Source organism: Trichomonas vaginalis, chromosome IV (genome assembly GCF_026262505.1).
Source record: "Trichomonas vaginalis G3 chromosome IV, whole genome shotgun sequence".
Lineage (NCBI taxonomy): Eukaryota > Parabasalia > Trichomonadida > Trichomonadidae > Trichomonas > Trichomonas vaginalis.
In genome coordinates this window covers 36896060-36918865 of record NC_067206.1, presented here as the reverse complement: position 1 = coordinate 36918865, position 22806 = coordinate 36896060, and the positions used below count along the sequence as shown (strand labels likewise).

At 32.3% G+C, this 22806-nt stretch overlaps 10 protein-coding genes and 2 pseudogenes across 12 annotated transcripts, besides 2 other annotated features; 6 read left to right on the top strand and 6 right to left on the bottom strand.

Moving 5' to 3' along the window:
* Positions 1-338: 338 nt before the first annotated feature.
* On the top strand, positions 339-3227 carry TVAGG3_0235110 (uncharacterized protein; the record flags this gene model as incomplete). Its single annotated transcript, XM_001316076.1, has 1 exon — positions 459-3086. The coding sequence occupies one exon, from the start codon at positions 459-461 to the stop codon at positions 3084-3086; it is 2628 nt and encodes an 875-aa protein (XP_001316111.1).
* A 119-nt stretch (positions 3228-3346) lies between these two features.
* On the bottom strand, positions 3347-4285 carry TVAGG3_0235100 (FMN binding; the record flags this gene model as incomplete). The annotated part of the gene is made up of 1 exon (XM_001316077.1): positions 3347-4285. The coding sequence occupies one exon, from the start codon at positions 4283-4285 to the stop codon at positions 3347-3349; it is 939 nt and encodes a 312-aa protein (XP_001316112.1).
* Positions 4286-11061: 6776 nt separating this feature from the next.
* Positions 11062-11882: a mobile genetic element.
* Positions 11883-11968: 86 nt separating this feature from the next.
* Positions 11969-22806: part of a mobile genetic element that runs on past the window's edge.
* TVAGG3_0235080 (protein of unknown function, DUF4106 family) lies at positions 12965-13376 on the top strand (the record flags this gene model as incomplete). Its single annotated transcript, XM_051227476.1, has 1 exon — positions 12965-13376. A coding segment is annotated over one exon (412 nt), but the record flags the coding sequence as incomplete, so codon positions are not given.
* On the top strand, positions 15244-16481 carry TVAGG3_0235070 (annotated as a pseudogene). Its single transcript has one exon. A coding segment is annotated over exon 1 (1238 nt).
* On the top strand, positions 16515-17099 carry TVAGG3_0235060 (His-Me finger endonucleases family; the record flags this gene model as incomplete). The annotated part of the gene is made up of 1 exon (XM_051227475.1): positions 16515-17099. One exon carries the CDS (start codon positions 16515-16517, stop codon positions 17097-17099), a length of 585 nt encoding a protein of 194 aa, XP_051112461.1.
* Positions 17172-17561, top strand: TVAGG3_0235050 (protein of unknown function, DUF4108 family; the record flags this gene model as incomplete). Its single annotated transcript, XM_051227474.1, has 1 exon — positions 17172-17561. The coding sequence occupies one exon, from the start codon at positions 17172-17174 to the stop codon at positions 17559-17561; it is 390 nt and encodes a 129-aa protein (XP_051112460.1).
* Positions 17578-18027, bottom strand: TVAGG3_0235040 (uncharacterized protein; the record flags this gene model as incomplete). Its single annotated transcript, XM_051227473.1, has 1 exon — positions 17578-18027. The coding sequence occupies one exon, from the start codon at positions 18025-18027 to the stop codon at positions 17578-17580; it is 450 nt and encodes a 149-aa protein (XP_051112459.1).
* TVAGG3_0235030 lies at positions 18064-18594 on the top strand (annotated as a pseudogene). The gene has a single exon. A coding segment is annotated over exon 1 (531 nt).
* On the bottom strand, positions 18845-19033 carry TVAGG3_0235020 (uncharacterized protein; the record flags this gene model as incomplete). Its single annotated transcript, XM_051227472.1, has 1 exon — positions 18845-19033. One exon carries the CDS (start codon positions 19031-19033, stop codon positions 18845-18847), a length of 189 nt encoding a protein of 62 aa, XP_051112458.1.
* TVAGG3_0235010 (KilA, N-terminal/APSES-type HTH, DNA-binding family) lies at positions 19812-20636 on the bottom strand (the record flags this gene model as incomplete). The annotated part of the gene is made up of 1 exon (XM_051227471.1): positions 19812-20636. The coding sequence occupies one exon, from the start codon at positions 20634-20636 to the stop codon at positions 19812-19814; it is 825 nt and encodes a 274-aa protein (XP_051112457.1).
* Positions 21054-21968, bottom strand: TVAGG3_0235000 (organellar and viral DNA polymerase type B; the record flags this gene model as incomplete). Its single annotated transcript, XM_051227470.1, has 1 exon — positions 21054-21968. The coding sequence occupies one exon, from the start codon at positions 21966-21968 to the stop codon at positions 21054-21056; it is 915 nt and encodes a 304-aa protein (XP_051112456.1).
* TVAGG3_0234990 (uncharacterized protein) lies at positions 22593-22787 on the bottom strand (the record flags this gene model as incomplete). The annotated part of the gene is made up of 1 exon (XM_051227469.1): positions 22593-22787. One exon carries the CDS (start codon positions 22785-22787, stop codon positions 22593-22595), a length of 195 nt encoding a protein of 64 aa, XP_051112455.1.

Below are 22806 nucleotides of genomic sequence, written 5' to 3'. Positions count from 1 at the left end.
AATATTTATCAAAAAATGTGGTACAATGACAATCTTAATCCATATAAGCTCATAAATTTATGAAGATTGAAATTGATAATGAATTAGATGAACTTATTCAAAAGATACTAAAGGAATTTTCATTTGTTCCTTCCGTCAAATTATTTTGCCTTCAATAAACTGTTTTTTATTTCTTAATTATCAATAATTTTCAAAAATTATCTTTAAAATGTGCTTATTTCACGAAATTAGCTTGTTTTAGAGTATCCAAATGGAATTATCTCGTTTTCCATAAATAGAAACTTATAAATATGTTTGATTATTGAGCTTTGAAGATAAAAAAAGTGATATCGATGAATAATGAGTTGTATATTATATTAGACGAATATATTCCGACTCACAATTCATTTGCAGGCATCGCTAAGATAAAGTTTAACTTTCCAAATGATAAGAGCTATACTATTTCCATTCCAATTTCGATGTTAAATAAAATAATTCCGAAAAAGCAAAATATCACTGCAGATTCGATAAAAGATGGAGTTATTACAAAAGAAATAACCATTGATGTTGATGTTCAATGGAGAAATGCTTGTGAATTATTGGAATATTTAATTCAACCGATCAAATTCCAAGATATCTTTGCGAAAAACATAGGAAGCATCGATTTTCATGTTAATATTCATGATTTTGCTCAGCTTTATTACTTAGCTTCAACAATTAATTTTGAAATTCTTCGTTACAATTTAGATATTCAACTTTACCAACTGAATTTTGAGCAGGCACTTATTATATTATCAGTCGTTGAGAAATTTTACATAAAAAATATCAGATTGTCGAAATTACGAATTCCATTAATTGAATTCATTTCGGATTGCATGCAAAAGGAGTTCAATAAAAATGATTGGACAACAGCAACCAAAATACTTTGTTCTACTCCAGAAATTACTCAAATTATTAATTCTCCAATATTTTCACAGCCAATTACACGATTTTTACAAAAATCAAGAAATAATGCTTTCGTTTTAGATTGGCTTGTTAATGTTTTTGGAGCTTATATTCAAAGCGAAGATAAATTTAAGTTTGAATTTTATGATTTATGTATGACAATCAAAGAAGACAAGAAAATGATGACATCAAGATATAGAAATGCTGCTCGTAATATTGATGAGTCTGACGAGCTTTCAGATATAAAAAATTTTGTAATTTGGTGTTATTCTCAATACAATGATTTAATAGTTCCAAATGATGAAGAAATAGTTATCAGTAAGCAAGAAATGCTTCAATTCTTAGATGCTCCAAGATTATTTATTTTATTTATAAAAATAGATATTAATCAATGTGAATCGAGTATTGCACCTTATGCAACTCTAGCCATATGTTGCGATGCTGATATGAATGCAAGAGAAAGGATATTCCATCAATTATGTTCAAATAATTTTATTGATTTGTCAAAATTAGAATTCAGGCAGATTTTAGAGATATTAAGATTCGCTATGAAAGAAATCAAAACAAACCCAACTGATATTTTTATTCATTGCTTTACAATTGCTGCGGAACAAATCAAATCTTATGATAATTACTTAGATCTCATCTTGGCATCCGATTTTTCGAAGTACATTCCAGAGTTTGGATTTGATCAGCTCAAAGAAGTCTTCAAAACACCAGATCCAAAATATTCTCAAATTTTATTCACTTGGATGCTGAATAATAGAAATAACTTAAGTCAAGAAATAATCCAAGAATTCATTAATGCAATAGATAACTCAGAAAATTCATTTGGTTACAAATTATTTGCAATTGATGTTATAAATTCAATAGGAACTCAAAATCAAGAGCAGTTTGAGCTTCTCAAAAACTCATTTGACGTTAAAACAATACTCTTGGCCTTGAAATCCTTTGAAAAATTGAATATCTCAATTAATGATAGGAAAACTATACATTTAGTCCATAATATAACAGTCAAAGATTATTTAGCTCATGCAAAATTCCTTTCTTTCTTAGATAAATTCAAGATTTCAATAAGAAAAAGTGAAATTGTTCTTCCTCTAACAGAATTGACACTCGCAACAGCTCTTAATATCCTTAAACGAATACCTGTTAAGCACATCTCTCAAATAGTCATAGAAAACTTGATTCCTTTGGTTTTTCTCATAATTGATGAACTTAATACCGAAGATTTAGAGTTGTTCTGCTTATTAATTGCACAGAAATACAAACATATTGTTCAAAGTGCTAATATTAAGGTCTATAATGAACAACAAATTGCATTATTATCAAATCGCTTGAATTTGCCAGAAATTCTTTGTGCTTCAAGACTTCCATTCTCTTTATTTGCATTATCAAGCAAAATGTCAATTGTGTTCCAATTCCAGACCGAAATGTTCTTAACTTTTATAGAAAATGAGAAATGGACAAAGTTTGAGCCATCAAGAACTGAATTAATCCCGAATGCACGAACATTAATTCCTCTTAGTATTTGTGTAGTTGTTTTTGATGAAGAAAATCAGAAATCAGCAGATGAAATCAAAATTAAACTTGAATATGCAGGTTTCAAGAAGATTATGATTGTTTTTATTAAAGATGAAGAAAAAGAAATACCTGAAGCTTCATCTTACGTAATGTGGCTTCCGAAAGAAAAATCTGATCAAATTGATCGCGAAATTCACTCAAAAGTCTATGAAAAACTCAAAGGAAGACCCCTTTCTGTATCAGCAACACTCATTAGAGAATTTTCTGATATTTATTTGCCAAAACAAATAATTCATTTTGAAGATCAAATGAGGCGAATAGATTGGGAAAAAGTAAGTGATAAACTATGTCCAAATAAGGAAGATCTCTTTATTCTTCCAATGTTCAGTGATAATGTCTTTCAATCAATTCCATTTATTATTCCAAACAAAGAAAATATTTCAGAAGAGATATCAATGAAATGTCAAAGAGAACTTGCTGTTTGTTTTGTTAATTCCACTTTATCTATTTTTAATTTCGAACTTGTTTTGGATGAATCACTTGGCCCGTTGTATTATGCTGCTTCAAAGATTTCAATAAACATTCTTGCAGCATTACTTTGTGAATCATCTGCAAATCAAGAAATCCAAATATTATAATTAATCTTAAGGATGCACTCAAGCTTTAATATAATTATATAATTCACGCCCGTTATCAAGGATTTGTTAGTGCGCCTTTAAAGTTTCCGTGTATTGAATTTAATCGATGTTATATTAATTTATAATAAACTTAAACTTGTAAATCTTTCAATTCCATCAATTTTTATGAATTCAAGTTTGTTTTATGTTATAATTACACATTTTTCACGCAAAGGCATCTTATTTCATGGCCCAATAGTAGAAAAACAAATGAATTAATATTATTTTTTAGTTGGGATGATGAGGAGATGTTCCATGCATTTATTACATGAAATGCACTTTATTGGCTTCCCTTCCATTAAGTGTTGAACCATAAATGGGTCGACAATTGTTGGGCGGCCAAATGAAATGAGATCTGAACCGAGTTCCATTGCCTTGACCATACTAGACTTTGTTCTAATTCGGTCAACAATTGAAATCTTGGCATCAGTTCCTTTTCTTAATATTGGTAAGGCTTTGATGTTCCATCCTGCTTTAAGAGGAATCAACTTTGATGGATCAATTATTTCCTTTGCACCCTTGTAACCGAAAGAATATTCCCAAAGATCAATATCTTTAACTGTGCCACTTATCTTTGCAGCATCTTCGGGCTTATTTCCTCCTTCAATGCAGTCATAAGCATTCAATTTGGCGGCGACAAAGAAATCTTTGCCACATTCACAGCGAATTGAATCAACAATTTCTTGAAGAATGCGAATTCTGTTTTTAAAGCTTCCGCCATATTGATCACCTCTGTTATTTATAACTAATGAAAGAAATTGAGAGATGAATAATCCATGGGCTGCATGAATTTCAACACCATCAGCAACAACATTTTGTGCTCTCTTTGCAGCATTGACAAAAAGCTCAATTGCTTCAGAAATTTCAGAAGTTGGCATGAATTTGCCATCCTTTATTGAGCTGCGACAATCTGAAAGTTCCATTAATGTCTTTGAACCTTTCGAATGGATATAGTTAATAGTTTCACGCCATCCTTCTGCATGGGCATCAGTATGCAAGCATGCTTGACCAGGGAGAACTTTTGTTTTCAAATGTGTTGCAAAAAATCCAAGCGTGATAAGCCCCATCTTTCCGTCTGCAAGATCTCTATAATACTTTTGATATTTTTGAATGGCAAATCCATTAGAGTCGCAATCGTGCATATAAGTCGGTGACTTCATGAACCTGTTTGGTATTATGCAATTGTTTATCTTAATTGGAGTAAACAGTCTGTCCAACGTCCTGATAAAATGAAATGTGAATTGTTCCAAAATTCAGAACATTCAAAAAATTAAGGCAATTCAAAAATTACAATAATTGAAAATTTTCAATTCAATTTAAAAGGCAGAACTTCGGGAGAGAAATCGGGTTTTATTCACCTGAAGGATCATAATGTATCAAAAAAAATGTTACAATTTCATAACAAGAGATGCGCCTTGAATTTAGGAAACTAAGGTTTTTATTTTACCTTGAATGAATATTTTAATTTCGAATAGCAAGCCAATGATTTCAAATGATCACTAAATGTTCTACGCAGTTTTGTCACTAAGATTTTAAGTCTCCTGACCAAACGGTCTTGATTGAGGTGTTACCCCCTGCATTTTCTTTCTATATAAAATCCTGTGTTACTTTGGTACATTTATTGACCTTGTATAGACATTTAGAGAATAGTTGATATTGATGATATATTGTACAAGACATGATGTATAAATTTATTAAGATTATTTAGTTAAACATTGTCATCTTCTTTTGATATATTGGAGATTTCTAACATGTTTATAGATTTTTGATTTTTTAGTCAGAGTTACTCATGCAAATTGATATTACATGAGAAATATATAATCATGGTCATTTGCACCGAGTATGTAGTTCTGAGCCCCTGGTTAAGTTCAACAATATATTATGTAATCTAAAGTATCACAAGAGTATTATAAAGAATATTCCTTAGTTTATTATGCAATTTCGATGTATCTAAAATAATATAATAACGACATCTACATCGAAAAATAATAATTGTTATCTTTGCTATATATTTAAGTTGCTTCAAATAAAAAAAATTATGAAACAAAAGAATTTATCTTTATTCTATCTGAACAACTTGCAATTCATTATCATCCATAAGAGAAACGCGGCCTTGTCTCTCGAGAGACCTTGATAACTGATTATACTCAGTAATATCAGAAGGAAGGAAACAATACAAAATTAAAATAGAAACAACAGAATATGTCGATACAATAGATCTGTCAAAAATGTGTTTCGTCATTATTTCTAAGCGATCAGCAGAAAGAATGAAAACTAATCCGTAAATAAAATTAATTATTTCAATTGAAATCAAAAACACAACTCTGTTGAAGAATCTTCCTCTATATATAATTATACATGCTGAAACAAGTATTCCGAATAAGAAAAGCTCAACCATTAATGTAATTCCAGCAAAAATATGATAAAATTCACTTGAGTTGGGTAAATAATACATTTTAATAAGTGATATATAGTTGACAATTGATAATGCATGGTAAATTTCAGGAATACAAACTAATATCATATTTTGCAATTCAAAAAATGAAAAAAGTATGCTGATTATGAAATCTCGAGCATAAGAATATGTAAGTAATGAGAATATTACACTGTAATTTTGGTAAATTTCATTTGAAACAAAATTTTCTATTGGAAATGAAGAAAGAATGCAAATGAATGAGAAAACAGTGCAATGAACTGTTTGTCGTATGTTTATATCTTGTTGATATCTGTGAATGAATTGGTAGAATAAAAATAACAAAATTATTGGTAAAATAAACGTGGAGTAGTCAATACCTGTAATATTATTGTATTCTTCATATGCGTAATAAAACGTTGCCGACTTAATTTTTTGGAGTTTTCCACTAAATGAAACATGAAAATGAATTTGATCAAAATTTGTGACATTTATATTATTAAATAAGTTTAAAATGTTACTATTCTGTCCTGCATCTGAAAATTTGAGTGTTTCGGTGTTCTCTGATACGTTAGATTCATCAATTGTATAATTATGACGAAGATAACTAATTGATTTTGCAATGGTGATTAAAGCTTTATTATTTGTATTCGATTCGCTTTGAAGTGAAGCTATTAATTCAATGTTTTTTATTTTCTGGTTTAAATTATCTAATTTTATAATGTTGTTCATCATAAATTCATCGGTGTAATTATCTATTGCTACTGAAAATTCTTTTCTCTTGGTTGTATATTCTGATCCTTTTAAAAAGATGTTTTGATATACATAAAATGAAAATAAAAAGACTATGATCTGAGCAATTACTGTATATGTGTGCCTATCTAAATTTATACTACCAAAGTGTAGCTGATTGTCATAGTCACTTACTTTAATATTTCGAAACATTGAAAAACAATAAACAAAATGGTTTCAATTCTAAATATTTCCTGTTTAAAACCTTTTTAAAATGAAAATAATAATACCGTGGTGAATCAAATAGGTGATTATAAGGATTTATTAAAAATTATTTAAGCATCTCTATTTAGAAAATGGCATGTAGTGGAGATGATTCTTCTAGAAGTTTCATGCAGTTAATTGCAATTTTTTCTTGTGATTTAAAATTCGATATAATCATTCACAACTTACGTATGTATCTGTATCAATTTTCTAACCATGAAACTCTAATAAAAATATATACAAAAAAGCATCCTAGAAAGAAATTGGATAATTGAAATTAAAGATTTGGAATTTATTCATTAGATTTTTATATGACATGCAAAAATAATATGAATCATCTGATTAAAAAAATTAATCTCTCCTTCAGATGTCTGAAAATAGAATAAATATGTTAAATGTATAATTTTAATCTAATGTACATGATCCATTTTACAAAAAAATTCTAGTTCTCAATGTTTTCATATCAAAAAATCATAATTATATTTTTTACTGCCATATTAAATTATTTTTTATTTTACTTTCCGATTTTTTTGATGTTTCTTGTTATAAATAATATAAAACAATAAAATTGGAAACAAAATTTTTGAATAAATTACTTTTTATTTAATCAAAGTCAAAACACTAGATAACTCAAATTGTTTATATTCTATTTGAATTCCTTTAAACCTTCCCAACCACATTCTCACCTATCAATTTTATAAAATTTAATTGAAAAAGTCGAATTCAATGATGTATTAATTCAAAACCGGCAGATCAAAATAAATTACACCTCATCTGATCTGACGATGCATAAAACTTAACTCTTGCATGGCGAAGAAAAAAAAAAAAAAAAAAAAAAAAAAAAAAAGGTAGTGGGGCTCCCAGGCACTTCGTGCCTTCTAGCCCTGAGGATGAATGAGTATAATGAAGTTTTTTTTTCTTGGGGTGGTCTTCCAGGCACTTCGTGCCTTCTAGCCCACATAAATGAAGTTTTTATTCGGAGGTCTTCCAGGAGCTTTTCACAAATTATATATGTTTTCATGTTTTGTCAAGACTTCTTCGTAAAGACTTTGTCAAGATTTCATCGTAAAGACTTTGTCAAGATTTCATCGTAAAGACTTTGTCAAAACTTCATCGTAAAGACTTTGTCAAAACTTCATCGTAAAATCAGACAAAAATAATGTTTAGGGTAGAAGGTTAGATATAACCTCTTTTCTAACATGTTTTCTAACATGGTCTAAAACTCTTGAATTTTCATGAAATTTACACCAAAAATATACTACTAGGGTCATTTACGAAGAAATCTCAACAAAACATAGACAAGAAAGTTCATGAGAAATTAGATGAAGAAGTCTTAACAAAGTCTTTACGAAGAAGTCTTTACAAAGTCTTTACGAAGAAGTCTTTACAAAGTCTTTACGAAGAAGTCTTAACAAAACATTTACGAAGAAATCTCAACAAAGTCTTTACGATGAAATCTTGACAAAGTCTTTACGAAGAAATCTCAACAAAGTCTTTACGAAGAAGTCTTAACAAAGTCTTTACGAAGAAGTCTTAACAAAACATAGACAAGAAAGTTCATGAGTGTAAATGACCCAAAAATAATGTTTATGTTAGAATGTTAAATCTAACACCTTTTCTAACATGTTTTCTAACATGGTCTAAAACTCTTGAATTTTCATGAAATTTACACCAAAAATATACTACTAGGGTCATTTACGATGAAATCTCAACAAAACATTTACGAAGAAATCTTAACAAAGTCTTTACGAAGAAATCTTAACAAAACATAGACAAGAAAGTTCATGAGAAATTAGATGAAGAAGTCTTAACAAAGTCTTTACGAAGAAATTCATGAGTTTTCTACGATGTTAGAAAACATGTTAGAAAAGGTGTTAGATTTAACATTCTAACATAAACATTATTTTTTGGTCATTTACGAAGAAGTCTCAACAAAGTCTTTACGAAGAAGTCATAACAAAACATAGACAAGAAAGTTCATGAGAAATTAGATGAAGAAGTCTTTACAAAACATAGACAAGAAAGTCTTTACGAAGAAGTCACAACAAAACATCTGTCAAAAACCGCTTTTTAACTTCACTTAAAATGCCACGTAAGCTACGTAAGAATATACGTAAGAGGAAGAGAGCATTGAAACATCCAATAGTAAAACTGACACCACAACAACAGTTGCAACAACAAATTATGAATGACCCCTATGTTGCAACAAATGTCAAGCAATCCTATGCTTTTAAACCGAGTTGTTGGTGCACAGAGTGGAGGTTTAAGAGCGGCACTTTTAGCGAAAATGGCAGGCTATGGTGGAGCTGCAGACGGAACAGCCTATAACCCTCAAAGTCAAATGAATTTGAGTTCACTCAAAAATCAAATAACAGATGTCAAAAAGTCAAACATAGACATACAGAAGCAAATAAGTGAAAACGAAAAGAAACTAGAATATGACAGACACACAAAGAAACTCAATGAGTTAAACGTAGAGAAAAAGAAGAAAGAAGAACAACTGAAAGAACTAAGTACAGAGGAATATGCGAAAAAAGTGTCAGAAAAAGCAGCAGAAGTAGCAAAAATGGAACAAGATGTTATAAATTTGAAAAACCATACTACTCAATATAAAGTACTGAAAGATGAAGAGATAAAACAAAAAGCCCTGAAGACATATATGGATAGCGATGAGTATAAAAAAGAAGTTGAAGCAAATGTAAAGGCAGAAAAACTTTTACAGTTGCAAAACCAAACCGTACAGTATGAAAACTTAGCACAAGAAAGTAAAAATAACGACGCGGCTATGCAAAAGGCAATGAAAAGCGCAGAATATATAAAAGCTAACAATGACTGGTTAGATGCCCAAGCCAACGCTAAAGCAGCCCAACTCATAGGGTCAATAAGGACAAAAATACAAGCGGATGAAGATAGTTCAAATGAAGCTTTAACAAATGCTGACTTTAAGAACGCTTTCGAAGCTCTTCATAGTAAGGTGAAACAAGTGAACGACTTCTCATCTGGAAAGAAACTGAAGTCTGAAGGTTTCGACAAAGAGTTAAAGGAAGTAGCACAAAATATGACGAAAATAACAGATGCAGCAACGAGACAGGCAGTTCAAAGTGCCTATGACGCCGTTAGAGCAACTGTTGTGAAAAGTCAAGAAAAAGAGTTACAACAGACCAAAACAGACCTAGTAAATGCTTTCTTAAAAACGAAAAGTCAGGTAGGACATTACGCTGCAGATGGAACATATGTGCCAGCTGGTGGAACTTATATACCAGCTGGTGGAACTTATATACTAGCTAGTGGAACTTATATACCACCAAACCCTCCAAGAGAAGCACCTGCACCAGGACTACCTAAAACATTTACATCGTCACATGGACACAGACATAGGCATGCACCAAAACCAACAGTTCAAAACACTGCACCACAACCAACAGTTCAAAACACTGCACAGCAACCAACAGTTCAAAACACTGCACCACAACCAACAGTTCAAAACACTGCACCACAACAACCACAAACAGAGCAAGGACATAAAAGAAGTAGAGAACAAGGAAACCAAGAATTCTTAAAAATGCTTAAAGAAGAGTGTGGTTTCCCAGATACTATTGACTTTAGTGACAGATATAAAGAAGCTATTGGAAAGTTCAAGGATGGAAATACTGACCCGAACCTATTTAGCTTTATGGCTCAGCACCAAAACGGATATAATTTCAAACCTGGAAAATACAAGCTCGCTAAGGGATATGATTTAATAGCATATCATCCAAATGACATGAACGAATTTACTCCGAGATATTTGATGTCAGAGCTAAATGACAATACAACTTTCGTCATGAAACGCGTAAAAAATAGAGACGGAACGAAAGAACAAAAGCTTATGAATGCGGATGACGTAGATAGGGAAATTGTTAAAAACGGTCTCGGAATATATGAAATGCCAGCAGATGAGGTACAAGAAACTCCACAGGAAGAAATAGTTCAGATACAACCAGACATGGAAGAAATAGTTCAGCAACAACAGCTAGAAGAGCCTGAAGGAAACGAACAAGTCACTCCTTTGGAAACTAACCTCACAGAACTAGATGAAGATTTGGAACAGCCGAAAAATCTTGACCCTCAACAAGAGTATGCGGAGAATATGGAATATTTCCAGGAGTCTAAAAAAAATTCGGCTGACATAGTAGAAGAATATCGAAAATGTTTGCCGACATACAAAAGACTCCAACACCAGATGAAAATATTCAGCATAGAATGGAAGTACTGAAAAAAAATGTACACAAATACAACAACCCTTTTTACTTACGAGCATTTAACGTTCAATCTTCGGATGAACTCGGTGAAGATAAAAGGTTAAATTTCAAGAAAACATATAGAAATGAAACATTGTTTAAAGTTCATTCAGAACCTAGCCAAGATGGAAACAAACCTACTTTTGTTTCTGCAGACGATGGAACTACAATGAGATGGGGTCATAAAGCTAACCCGGATAGGTGGTTCATAAACTTACAACCTCAATTCCAAGAAGTTGTAGACGCAATGGAAGTGAATGGTGAACCAGATATAGCTGGTATTTTCAGCGCGGCTTTAATGCCATTGAAAGATATGAAACATGCAGATATTTTGGACCAGTATGAAATGAACATGGCTGATGGAAATATAACACCTGACGTTCTAAAACATTTATCTCAAAGAACTACACAGAACCATAGAGATGGTATATTTGGTGAAGAGTTTAGAAAGAAAGTTAGGGAGGGAGAAGGAAGAGAACCTATTGTACATGACCTTGCAAACGAAAGTTTACAAAATGTCATAAAAACTTACTTTGCAGACAATGAACCGAGAAGGGATGAATATTTAAGAAAACTCAAATGGACAGTACCAAATGAAATGTTAGTATTGAAAACATGTTCCTTGACAAAATAAAACCAACTACAGAAATAAACGACGCAAGACTGAAAGATTGGTAGAAGCTTTCCCATTCACAAAAGATATAGTTTGGTAACATGGAAAGAAAACCAGAATGGCTACAAAAACATATATTTGGAAACGAGCATATTCCATATGGACAGGCACTGTTTGAAGAGCTTGAACCGGAAACTCAGGAAAGAGTCATGCAAACAATACGCGAAGACTCAAATACAGACTATGACAAACTCTTTCTAGGATATAGGTTACCTGAGATGGGCGACCAGAGCCAAAAGGCAAAAAGGACATGGAAAATTTGCAACATACTAGATGAACATAATGCAAAGATGCAACAACTTCAAGCAGAGGGCAATGAAGGAAAAAGAAGAGTTAAAAACTCAGTCAGGAAGAAAGTAAAGCTTGGTCGGAGTGGGTTCTATTATGACATATAAATCCAACTATTCTATATTTTTACTCATATGAAATGTACGCCGCTCAGAATATAACGCCAACAGTTTTGGATGCTATGAATGGAAATGTTTCCGAATGGTATAACGAATGCGACAATCCATTAGAAGGTCAGAAATAGTTCCTGGAACTTACGAATATACAACTGCTGTTTCTTATGGAAACGTAGGTGAGTTTGGAGAAGGTTCTTCAACAACAGTAGATATTGCTTGCGACAGGTTTCATATTATTTCTATTGACAACTCATTCTTATACGTGGAACAAGACATTGAAAAAAACCTTCTACCAAGTTGTCTGACAGAAAGGTTGCAATGGAATTTTCTATGTCGGATACCAATATGCTCCAGAAGTTTTCATGGGATATAAGATATATTCTAACTCTGACTTAGTTCAAACAGTAACATGGGCAAACTATGAATGGTTCGCTTTGAGAAACTCAGTACAACCACAAGCTAGAGAACAAACAGACCAGTATGCAACTATTGAGAAAATAAGAACTTGACCCTAACGTTCCAGGAGTTTATGTTAACCTTTCTGGACAAACTGCAGCAGCAGTAACCAAAGTAAAACTGAAACTTAGAGTTCCTTTGTCATCTTTCCTCATCTTCAGGTTTTTAAGATACTTGCCAAACTGGGCAGGAAAATTTCTATCGAACTTACTCCAAGCAAAAATAACTTAGTCATTGCACCAACACAAGACCCATTCACTCTTACAGAAGTAGTGGGAACAAATAAAATGTCATTCGCCGACTTTTGCAAAAACAAAGTTGACTTAGACTTTGGTTTCTCAAACCTCAACACTGAAGTAAACTATTATTTCAATGCTGCTGGAGATGCTTGGGACCCAGTTAAGTTCACATGCGAAAAATTTGAATGCAAGAGAATAGAAAGCAGACTTGCAGTCTATATGTTGGACCCAGATATTTCAAATGCTTTAGCTGCCAAATATATTGCAGTTCCACTTATGTTCCCTATACACCAAATATCTGTCAAAGACTTTGCAGGTGAAGTTGGAAACCAAAGTGCTGACCCAGGTGCAAGAACAGATATTGCCTTAACAACTGCAATGAAACATGCAGATACTATGTTTGTACTGTTCAGACGAACTATAAATGACTATTCTTGCTTCTACAACCCTGGTATTAAATATCATATAAACATAGATGGCAAATATTATCCAAGAGAAGAATATTCTACAGTTGAGGATATGAGGTCATACAACTTGACATTAGATGCTATGAACTTTAACAACAACTTCACAACAACCATTAACCCTGAAATGCAAAGTTCTATTATGCCATATGTGAAAGTATGGACCCATACAGGAGCTCAAAACACTCAATATACAAATGGAGACCGTTCAAACTTTTGGCTTGGCATTCCATTTGCTGACTCAGAAGACTTTATGGGTGGTATTTCAACTGTTGGTACAGTTCAAATACAATATACTGGTGACAGAGACGGTCCAAATGAATTGAAAGCAAAGAAGTTTACAAAACCAATAGCACTTTTCACGAAGATGCTCTTTTGAAGATTCGTTCGATGAAACCTGCTGGGGCTCCTCAGATTGGCATAACGACAGCTTCCATCGAGCAGATTTTGGCAGCAGGTCAGTAAGTTGTTCTTGAACTGACTTCTCTCCGTCAAATATTGACAGTACGCCAGTTTTGACATAAAATTGTATTATAAACTTACCTTTAGAAATATCGGTCAGTTTTGTTGTTATATTTTTGTCAACGTCAAGAACTTTCACCATCTCGGTTATACCAACTTTCTTTGCTTTATGAAAATATTTTGGTTCAGCAAAGACTGCTATTCTATAACATTTTCCATTGTTTGTGTAAAGAACTACTCTGTCAATGAACTTGTATTTTGTGTGTGTAAACTTTGTTTTGCTTCAATTCGAAGAGATACTCAAATACGTCCATCTTTTTATTCTAAGTAAAATGTCATTTCCGAAAAATAGAAGCGTAAGTGTTTCAAAAGGTTTAATGGCGGTGGCAGATGTGAAGTTAAATTCACCAACTCAAACAAACAGTCAAAGTGTTGTTGTCAATGTCAAAGAAAAGAGTGTTGAAGTGGGGAACCATACGAAGACGAAGATGATATAACAATTGTTCCTGTGAAAGAACAACCAACATATCCTGAAGTTAGCAGAGACTTAAGTTCTGTTGCAGATATTCGAAACGACTACCAACAACTTAAAGACAAACTTAAAACTCAGGAGAAGATTTGTCAAGCTTTGGGTATATAATGTTAAACTTGGTCGAACAAACCCTGTAAAAGTGAACTCATATGTCATCGCACCTCATGAAATTTTGAAAGAACTATTGAAACTTTTGACAGAGGCAGACGATTAAACATCAAAGAAATAGAGCCCGACATTGCTTGCTTGGTGTTTCATATAATGTCATTGACAAGATATACGTTATGAAAGGAGGTGAAACGTTGAACTTAAAATATAGTTTCCCAGACGTTATAAAAATATTTGACGACCACAACATTTCATTAAAATTTAGTTGCTAAGTAAATGGCAGAAGACATAGTGGTTTATACTATTACGACTAAAAACCCTGAGTCATATAATTCTATAACAACAAACTTACAAAGTCCTCAAGGACGATATTGTAAACTAACTTTAAACACAATGACGACTAAAGCCTGTTTTGCTCTTTTGACACCAGAAGACTTTGTTGTTGTGAATGGTAAAAAATACTTCTTTGAAGATACTTACTCAGATATACCACCAACAGGTTTTGTTGACTTATTTAATACTTTAAGGACGGATGTAACATGTGCTGCAACTAGAGCATTTCATTATGTTTGGATGTCCGACTGAGTTTAGTATAAACGATATGAGCTATAATACAAAACTATATATCTGGTTTTTACTACCAACAGTTTCCTATAACAGGAAAAGGTGTCATACAAGGTTTGTCTGTTCCATTGACTTTAAGTACACCTATTTTATATATTGTTTCAAACTTAGGTTAAAGTGCTATTCGAATGTCGACAGAAACTACTATGACCAAAAGATACTCATGCGTATAAACAACACTTTTCTTGCTGGTTTGCCTATTGTTCATTCGAATGCAGAATTTTCAGCTTTAGTAAACTCAAACACTTTAGCAAACATAAATTAACCTTAGTTGACGCAAACTTTGTTCCTGTAAAACTTTTATGTCCTATGTATTTGTCAATGACGGCAGAAAGTTTCGAATTGGAAGATGCAAACCGGTGAAAGTATTGTATTACAGAACAACTTCAAAAACAAATAGCTCAAGAACAACAAATGGAACAACAAAGTCAAGAATAAAAAAAAAATATTTTTTTTTTTTTATAAAAATGTACAGAATAGATGTTTCAGATTTTTATGACTTCAAGCGTTCAGAAATATGTGTCCATTTAGAGACTATAACAAAGCAGTCGAGAATTTGAAACGTTTAGTCATTTATGTCGACTCTGCCCCAGAATGTTATGTCATGAAAGAATGGGATGTTGTCTTTAACAACCAAGAGCGACAATAGTTTCAGAACAAGAATGTAGACAGAAACTTAAGAAAATAAAAGTCGTACAAGTTGGTATGAAGATGTTAGATGCTTGGGATATCTTATTGTCAAGTTAGAAGATTTTTCAGTTCGTGGTATAAAGTTCTATACACCATCTCCAAACTTCTATTCTATCTTCACTGGATATAAAATACGAACAAGTAGAAATGGAAAGAAAATATTATAGAAGCTTGGTTAGACCATGTCAAAGAAATTATATGCAATGGAAACGAAAGAGTCTATGAGTATATCTTATGTTGGTTTGCAAATATCTTAAACATCCAAGTGCTAAAAATGAAACTGCTCTCATTATAATTGGAAAACAAGGAACAGGTAAGAACACATTCTTTACAGATATCTTATGCAAACTGTTTAGAAGGTTATTCGAACCCTAATATGACAAACTTAGAAAACATCTGCGGTAAATTTAACTCTTCAATAGAGAATATGAAACTTATAGTTTTGCAATGAACTTCAAAGTATAGATACAACAAAAGTTTTGAACTCAGATGCTTTGAAGAGTCTTATAACAGACAAAGTTGGAGTTGTTTGAAAGAAAGTATAAAGACCAAAGAGTTTGTGAAAATGTTGCAAACTTCATTATGGTTTTCAAACAATTCTGTTCCGATGAAGTTAGAAAGTTCTGACAGAAGATATGTAGTTGTCAGAACGTCAGATTCTCATATGCAAGATACAGAATATTTTGACGACTTAGCAGAAACTTTGACATCTGACTTTTACAACCACTTGTTCTCATACTTTATGACATTAGATATTTCTAAGTTCAATCCAAGACAAATTCCATATACCGAAGAGAGACAAACATTGTTAGAAGCAAACAAGAGTGTATATGAACTGTTCATAGATGAAACTGACTTTGAGTGTTTAGATGAAAGGTCATTGTACGATTCATATAAACAATATTGTCAAGAATATGGTTATATGACAGCTTCTAAACGAACATTCTTGGCAAATGTCAAAAATCTTTTAGACATACAGAACGGCGTATATACAAAGAAAAATTTTTCTGAGTAAATTTTAAAAAAATATTTTTTTATTTTATTTGAAATGTACGCTGAGTTTGTTGGAGAAGACCGTTGGGAAACTTGTTTGTTAGATGAGAAATATGAAATTCACTGTTGTGAGTCATTTGAAGTCAGAAACAAAAAGACAAAAAGAGTTTTAAGCGAATGGGAGCAAAATAAAGGATATGCTAGGATGAAGATGGGTGGAAAAAACTATCTTAAACATGTTGTCATTGCAACTCATTTTATACCGAACCCTAACAATCTACCTTTTGTAGACCATATAAACCGTATAAGAAATGACAATAGACTTGAAAATTTACGTTGGGTTACTCGTTCTGAAAACAATAAGAACAAAAGCAAATTTCGAGATATTGTATTCGAATTTGTCGACGAACTAGAAGATGAAGCAATTGAAATTACAGACTATGGTAAGCATACGCTTGAGTTTTACTACTACAGCGAAGAACAGGACTCTTTCTACTTTTATACCGGCGTAAACTATAGAAAATTACAAGTATGTTTTACTAAGGAAGACTATGCTTTTGTAAACGCTAGAGATACAGATGGAAAATGCGTTAAAATACTTCTTAACAAATTCAAGAAGCTATATGGCATACCATTTTAAAACGTTTTTAAAAAAAAAATATTTTTTTATCCGATAGAAAAGATGACGAAATATATTTCAGTCAACAAATATATGTCAGGACTTAAAGAAGAACTAGACCCATTCACATATTTGAATGTTTACTTCTACCATTTTGAAAAGTCTTCATTTGACAAAGTTTGGAACATCGAACCCGTTAAGTTTGCTATTGTGACTAAAAATGGTGCGAAATTTGAAGACTTAGACATAGAAGGTTTGTTAGCAGTCAAAGAAAATTTTGACAGAAGGTTCTCAAACCTTAAAGAAGGCAAAGCATACAAACTTGTTATACCTTATGAACCAAAGAAAGCAGACGACTATGAATATTATGAGTCTAAGATAGTTGAAGTTCAGGGTAAATTAGGTAAAAAGATTTTAGAGTCTAAGCCAGTGTTTGCTCCTAAAGAGGAAGAGAACATTGACATTGACCCAGAAATGTTCTAAAAATAAAATTTTATTTTTACATGTCATATCTCACCTTCTCTGGTTCAGGTTCTTTCTTCTCTTCTTCTACTTTCTTTTCTTTCTTTTCTCTCTTCTTCTTCTTTTCTGGTGGGGTTATGTCAAACTTCTCAGAACCATATTTTTGTAAAAGTTCTTTGTCCTTTAATAGCTCTTCTATTCTGTTTTCTATTTCATCTTCAAGAACAGCGCATGTGCCTTCTTTGCATTCTAAGAACTTTTGTTGGACTTCATCTTTCCAATCGGCGTCATCTCTGTCAACAAGTCTGTCATTGACAAATTTTAAGACTGCTCTTTGTAATGTTTTATGGTTCTTGTCATATTCCCAGAAACAGAACTTTAGAACAAATTCACCTTTCTTGTTTACACTATGTAAGATTTTATGGTCGACAGAAGTTTTAGAGTCAAAAAGCTTGTCTCGAATATAGATAGCGAAATCGCTAGACATTTTCTAAAAGATAAAAATTTTAATTTTTCTAAAAATATGTTAGAAAAAAAGTTTGCTGACATTGACAAGAAATTTGAGAATGTTTTAAATAAGAACAAGAGGAAGTTGGAAAATGCTCAGATAAAACCCATACATGACAAGTTCTTATTTGCTCAGAATGGTATATAACAGGTCTAATCGCACCACCTGGGTCGGGTAAGACTTTCACTTATCTAAAATGGCTGCACAACAACAAGAACTAGATGAGAAGAACCCATTCTATGAGTTAGTTGTTATTTGTAGTACTTCTGGTCAATTCGATCAAACCGTCAATTCGTTCAAAGATATTATAAAGAAGTCTAAGTTAGTATGTATAAAAGACTCTGAGTTGTTGGATTGGATAAAGAAGTACCAAAGAAGAGTTTTGAAGTACAATGCTATAAATGAGTATGTCAATTCGAAGTTTAAAGACCCAAATGAGGAAATGCAGAGAATATTAGAGAAGAAACACTTCAGAAACAAACAGAAAGAGATAGAATACATTTCGAAGAAATTGCAATCTTACGATTGGAAAACGTACCCTCATAGATGTCTTCTTATCTTAGATGACTTTGCTTCTCATCCTTTGTTAAAGAACAGAGAACAAGACATGTGTCGAATTCTTAAGAAGCTCAGACACTTTAACATCTCAGTTGTCATTTGTGTACAGACAGCAAAGAGTTTAAGTAAGGATGTTAAAAGAATACTTACTGACATTATACTCTTCCCTGGATTGTCCGAAGACGATTTCATGGAACTTATGAAAGAGTCCATGGCAGGTAAGTTTGACAGACATGAACTATGGGAGAAGTACAAAGTCATACAAGACCCTCATACTTCTTTCAGAATTCATATCTACGCAAACAAAGTTCAAATTGTAAAAAGTCAAGCGTAAAAAATGTAAGTGTTGAGTCTTAGTCTGTTGTGGTGCTGCAGCTTTCGGTTCTTCTGGCTTTGGAAGGCATTCAGTAGGTGGGACGTCGGACATTCGTTTGTGTCTTAACCGTCTTTGTTCTGAAACAATATAATATTGTCTTGAAAAAGTACAACATTGTCTTGAAAAAGTACAACATTGTCTTGAAAAAGTACAACATTGTCTTGAAAAAGTACAACATTGTCTTGAAAAAGTACAACATTGTCTTGAAAAAGTACAACATTGTCTTGAAAAAGTACAACATTGTTCTGAAAAAGTTCAAGACTTGTTCTGAAAAAGTACAGCTGTACTCAAATTTGAGAGACATTGTACTGAATTTATACAACATTGTTCTGAAAAAGTACAATATTGTACTGAATTTATACAACATTGTTCTGAAAAAGTACAATATTGTCTTGAAAAAGTACAACATTGTCTTGAAAAAGTACAACATTGTCTTGAAAAAGTACAACATTGTCTTGAAAAAGTACAACATTGTCTTGAAAAAGTACAACATTGTTCTGAAAAAGTTCAAGACTTGTTCTGAAAAAGTACAGCTGTACTCAAATTTGAGAGACATTGTACTGAATTTATACAACATTGTTCTGAAAAAGTACAATATTGTACTGAATTTATACAACATTGTTCTGAAAAAGTACAATATTGTCTTGAAAAAGTACAACATTGTCTTGAAAAAGTACAACATTGTCTTGAAAAAGTACAATATTGTACTGACTCAGTATGGAGCTTGACCCCTTAGACGAAGCAATTTATCTAATTGAAATTAACGAGCTTGTTAAAGACTTCCTCAGGCAGAATGTAAAGGTCAAGCTTGAAAAATAAAGATTGAAATTTACCCTACTTGTTTGAAGTTGTCGAAATACTCTGTTATTTTTTCCTTTAACAATGGCAAATCTTCTTTGAATGTAAGTATTGTACAACCTTTCATATCATAGTGTGTTTGAGGTAACGTATCTTGAACTATTTGTTTCACATCTTCATTCGGTGTCATTGAAATCGGTAAGTTTTCGCGATAGAACCAATTTCTGTCAGATTTGTAAATCTTAGCAAGGTCGTAAAAGCTTTTGTTGTTTCTTCTGACTAAATGCAACATAACCATATCTCTGTCTTCTTCATTTTCCATCTCTTCAGTATAAATCATATACTTATAGTTCTTTTCCTTTCCTTTTGGTACCGAACGTGGTATTCTTTTCTGTATGTTTTTGTCTTTTGCTTCAATGACTTCATCTTTTGCTTGAAGTTTCTTTTCCATCTCTTCACGTTCTTGTCTATGAATTTCGTCAAGAAGTTTACAAACATACCAAGCATAACGAGGCGAAGCCCATTGTGCCACATTATTTACAAGAAGTCTATGTACATACCAACCTCTTAAATTTATTGGCAAATTTTTACGATTTTCATGTGTTTTAGGCAAGACCGATTTTTCTCGGTCTAGAGAAATTTCACTCAAAAGTTCTTGTGTGCTTTGGTTCCTAAACCAATCGTCTGCGTGTTTAGTATCTGGAGCAAAACATGCTGTCAAAATACTTTGCATCTGGTACATATCGTCTTTGACCGAACGAATGAGACGGAGTTGTTTGTTAAACTGAACCCACTCGTATTCTTCATTTATGGCTTCATGAACGATAGCAGTTGTTGTGTTCTCTGATGTTGACATATCTGTCCTTACATACAAAATAAAAAAATAAATAAAAATAAAACTAACTTTATTTTTTCTGTCTTAAGGAAACTCATGATTTTCATAGAGTTTTGGCGACCTAGATAAAAGTCGGTCTCGCTGTTCTTCACTGTTTTCATAGAGTTTTGGCGACTAAGGTTTCTTACCTACTCGCTGTTCTTCTCTCGGTTTTCATACGGAATTCAGCAAAAATATATTTTATGTTAGAATGTTAGATCTAACATGTTTTCTAACACGTTTCCTAACATGGTCTAAAACACACAAAACTCATGAATTTTCAAGACTTCATCGAACTTAAATGTTTTGTCAAGACTTCATTGTAAATGACCAAAAATATATTTTATGTTAGAATGTTAGATCTAACATGTTTTCTAACATGTTTTCTAACATAACTATTTACAAGCGTTTTACATGGTATATGTTGCGATGGTTCATGACTCTAAACAATTTCGTAGCTTCTATTTCTTCTTTTAGTACATCGAATGTTTTAACGATACCGAAAGTTTCTTTATACTTCTTCTTGACGTCAGATAGAAGGAAATCGTCAGCAGTTGGATAGTTTTTGTTCAGAAATTCTAACATGTTCATTTTATCTTCTGCTGGTTTTTCTGCTTCTTTCTTTAAATCTGCATAGTCGTTTCGCATACGTTCTATCTCTTTGACGGAGTAGTTATATTTCCTCATTGCTGCTTTACATTTAGAACATTGTGGGTTCATTTTAGCATTGTACATTGAAATCTTACCTGCTAGTATGACTAAGGCGTCAATGGTTTTCTTTAACTCAAAAGTTGCTGGTTTTATTTGTTCGTTCCATATCTTACCTCTTCTATCTTTATCTCTTATCTGCCATACACATTTTGCAACTAACGAAACAAAGTTGTCGTAGGTCTTAAACTCCCCAGATTTATATATGTCAGAAACATTTTTATATACCATATCGCAATCTTTGTCCATGACTTTGTGGTTGCAATGAAATCCAAGAAACTCATAGTTAACCTTTCGTATGAACTTCTTTATTTCTACTGAGTCAGTTGCTTTGACTTCTATTTCATCGAATTCAGGAATAGTAAGCTTTTGTTGTTGTATTTCAGGAAGTTTAGGTAGATGGTCAATAATATCCTGCATTTCATAAAGATACTGTTCATTTGTTTCATCTTTCGCACTACAGTCTAAATCTCCTTGGAGAAGTTCCTGCTTTATCTTCTGGATTTCTGTTTCGAAAGTATATGAAGAAGGAATGAAGCTTTTCATCTCTACTAACATTGAAGTTGGGTTCATGACTAACGAGTTTGGTGAAGTTGTTGCTAACATGTTCTTACAATAAAAATAAAAAATATTTTTTTAAAAAAACTAACTTTATTTTTTATGTTTTTTATGAAAGTGTCAAAACTCATGAATTTCGAGAGTTTTCTACGATGTTAGAAAACGTGTTAGAAAACATGTTAGATTTAACATTCTAACATAAAATATATTTTTGTGCTATGTTTTCTACGATGTTAGAAAAGTGGTTAGAAAACGTGTTAGATCTAACATGCTAACATAAAATATATATTTGTCGACAAAAATGAGTTTTGGTTGAAAAATACGGTGGAGCCAAAAGTGGCTCGACCTCAAAACAAGCATTTCATGAAGAATATACCAACCGCCAGAATGTCGACGGTTGCTTTTTATACAAAACATTGACGTTCATGTTTGACAAAACAAGCATTTCGTGAAGAATATACCACCCCGCGGAATTCCGCGGGGTGCTTTTTATACAAAAACATTGACGATGAAGTCTATTTCCTGTGTTGTTGTCAAAATGTCATGTTGTCACACTTTTTCAGAGAAGTTAAAATTACCTGGTGACCTGGTGACCGAGGGACCTGGTGACACCTAAAAACCATCTAACCTAAAATATATTTTTGCCGAATTCAATAAAAATAAATGGTTCATTTACTCACAATATTTTTGTACAAAACGACCCCAAACTTTTAACTTCTTTTCTGCAGCTTCTAATGAAATTTTAGCGAGTTCATATTCTCTAAATTCTCTCTTTAAATCTTCTTGTTCCCATTGGTCTAGTTCGTATGGAGAGTCCCTATAACCAGAACATATCTCACGTTCATGTTCTATTTGTTTTTCATGCATTTTTCTAACTTCTTCTTCG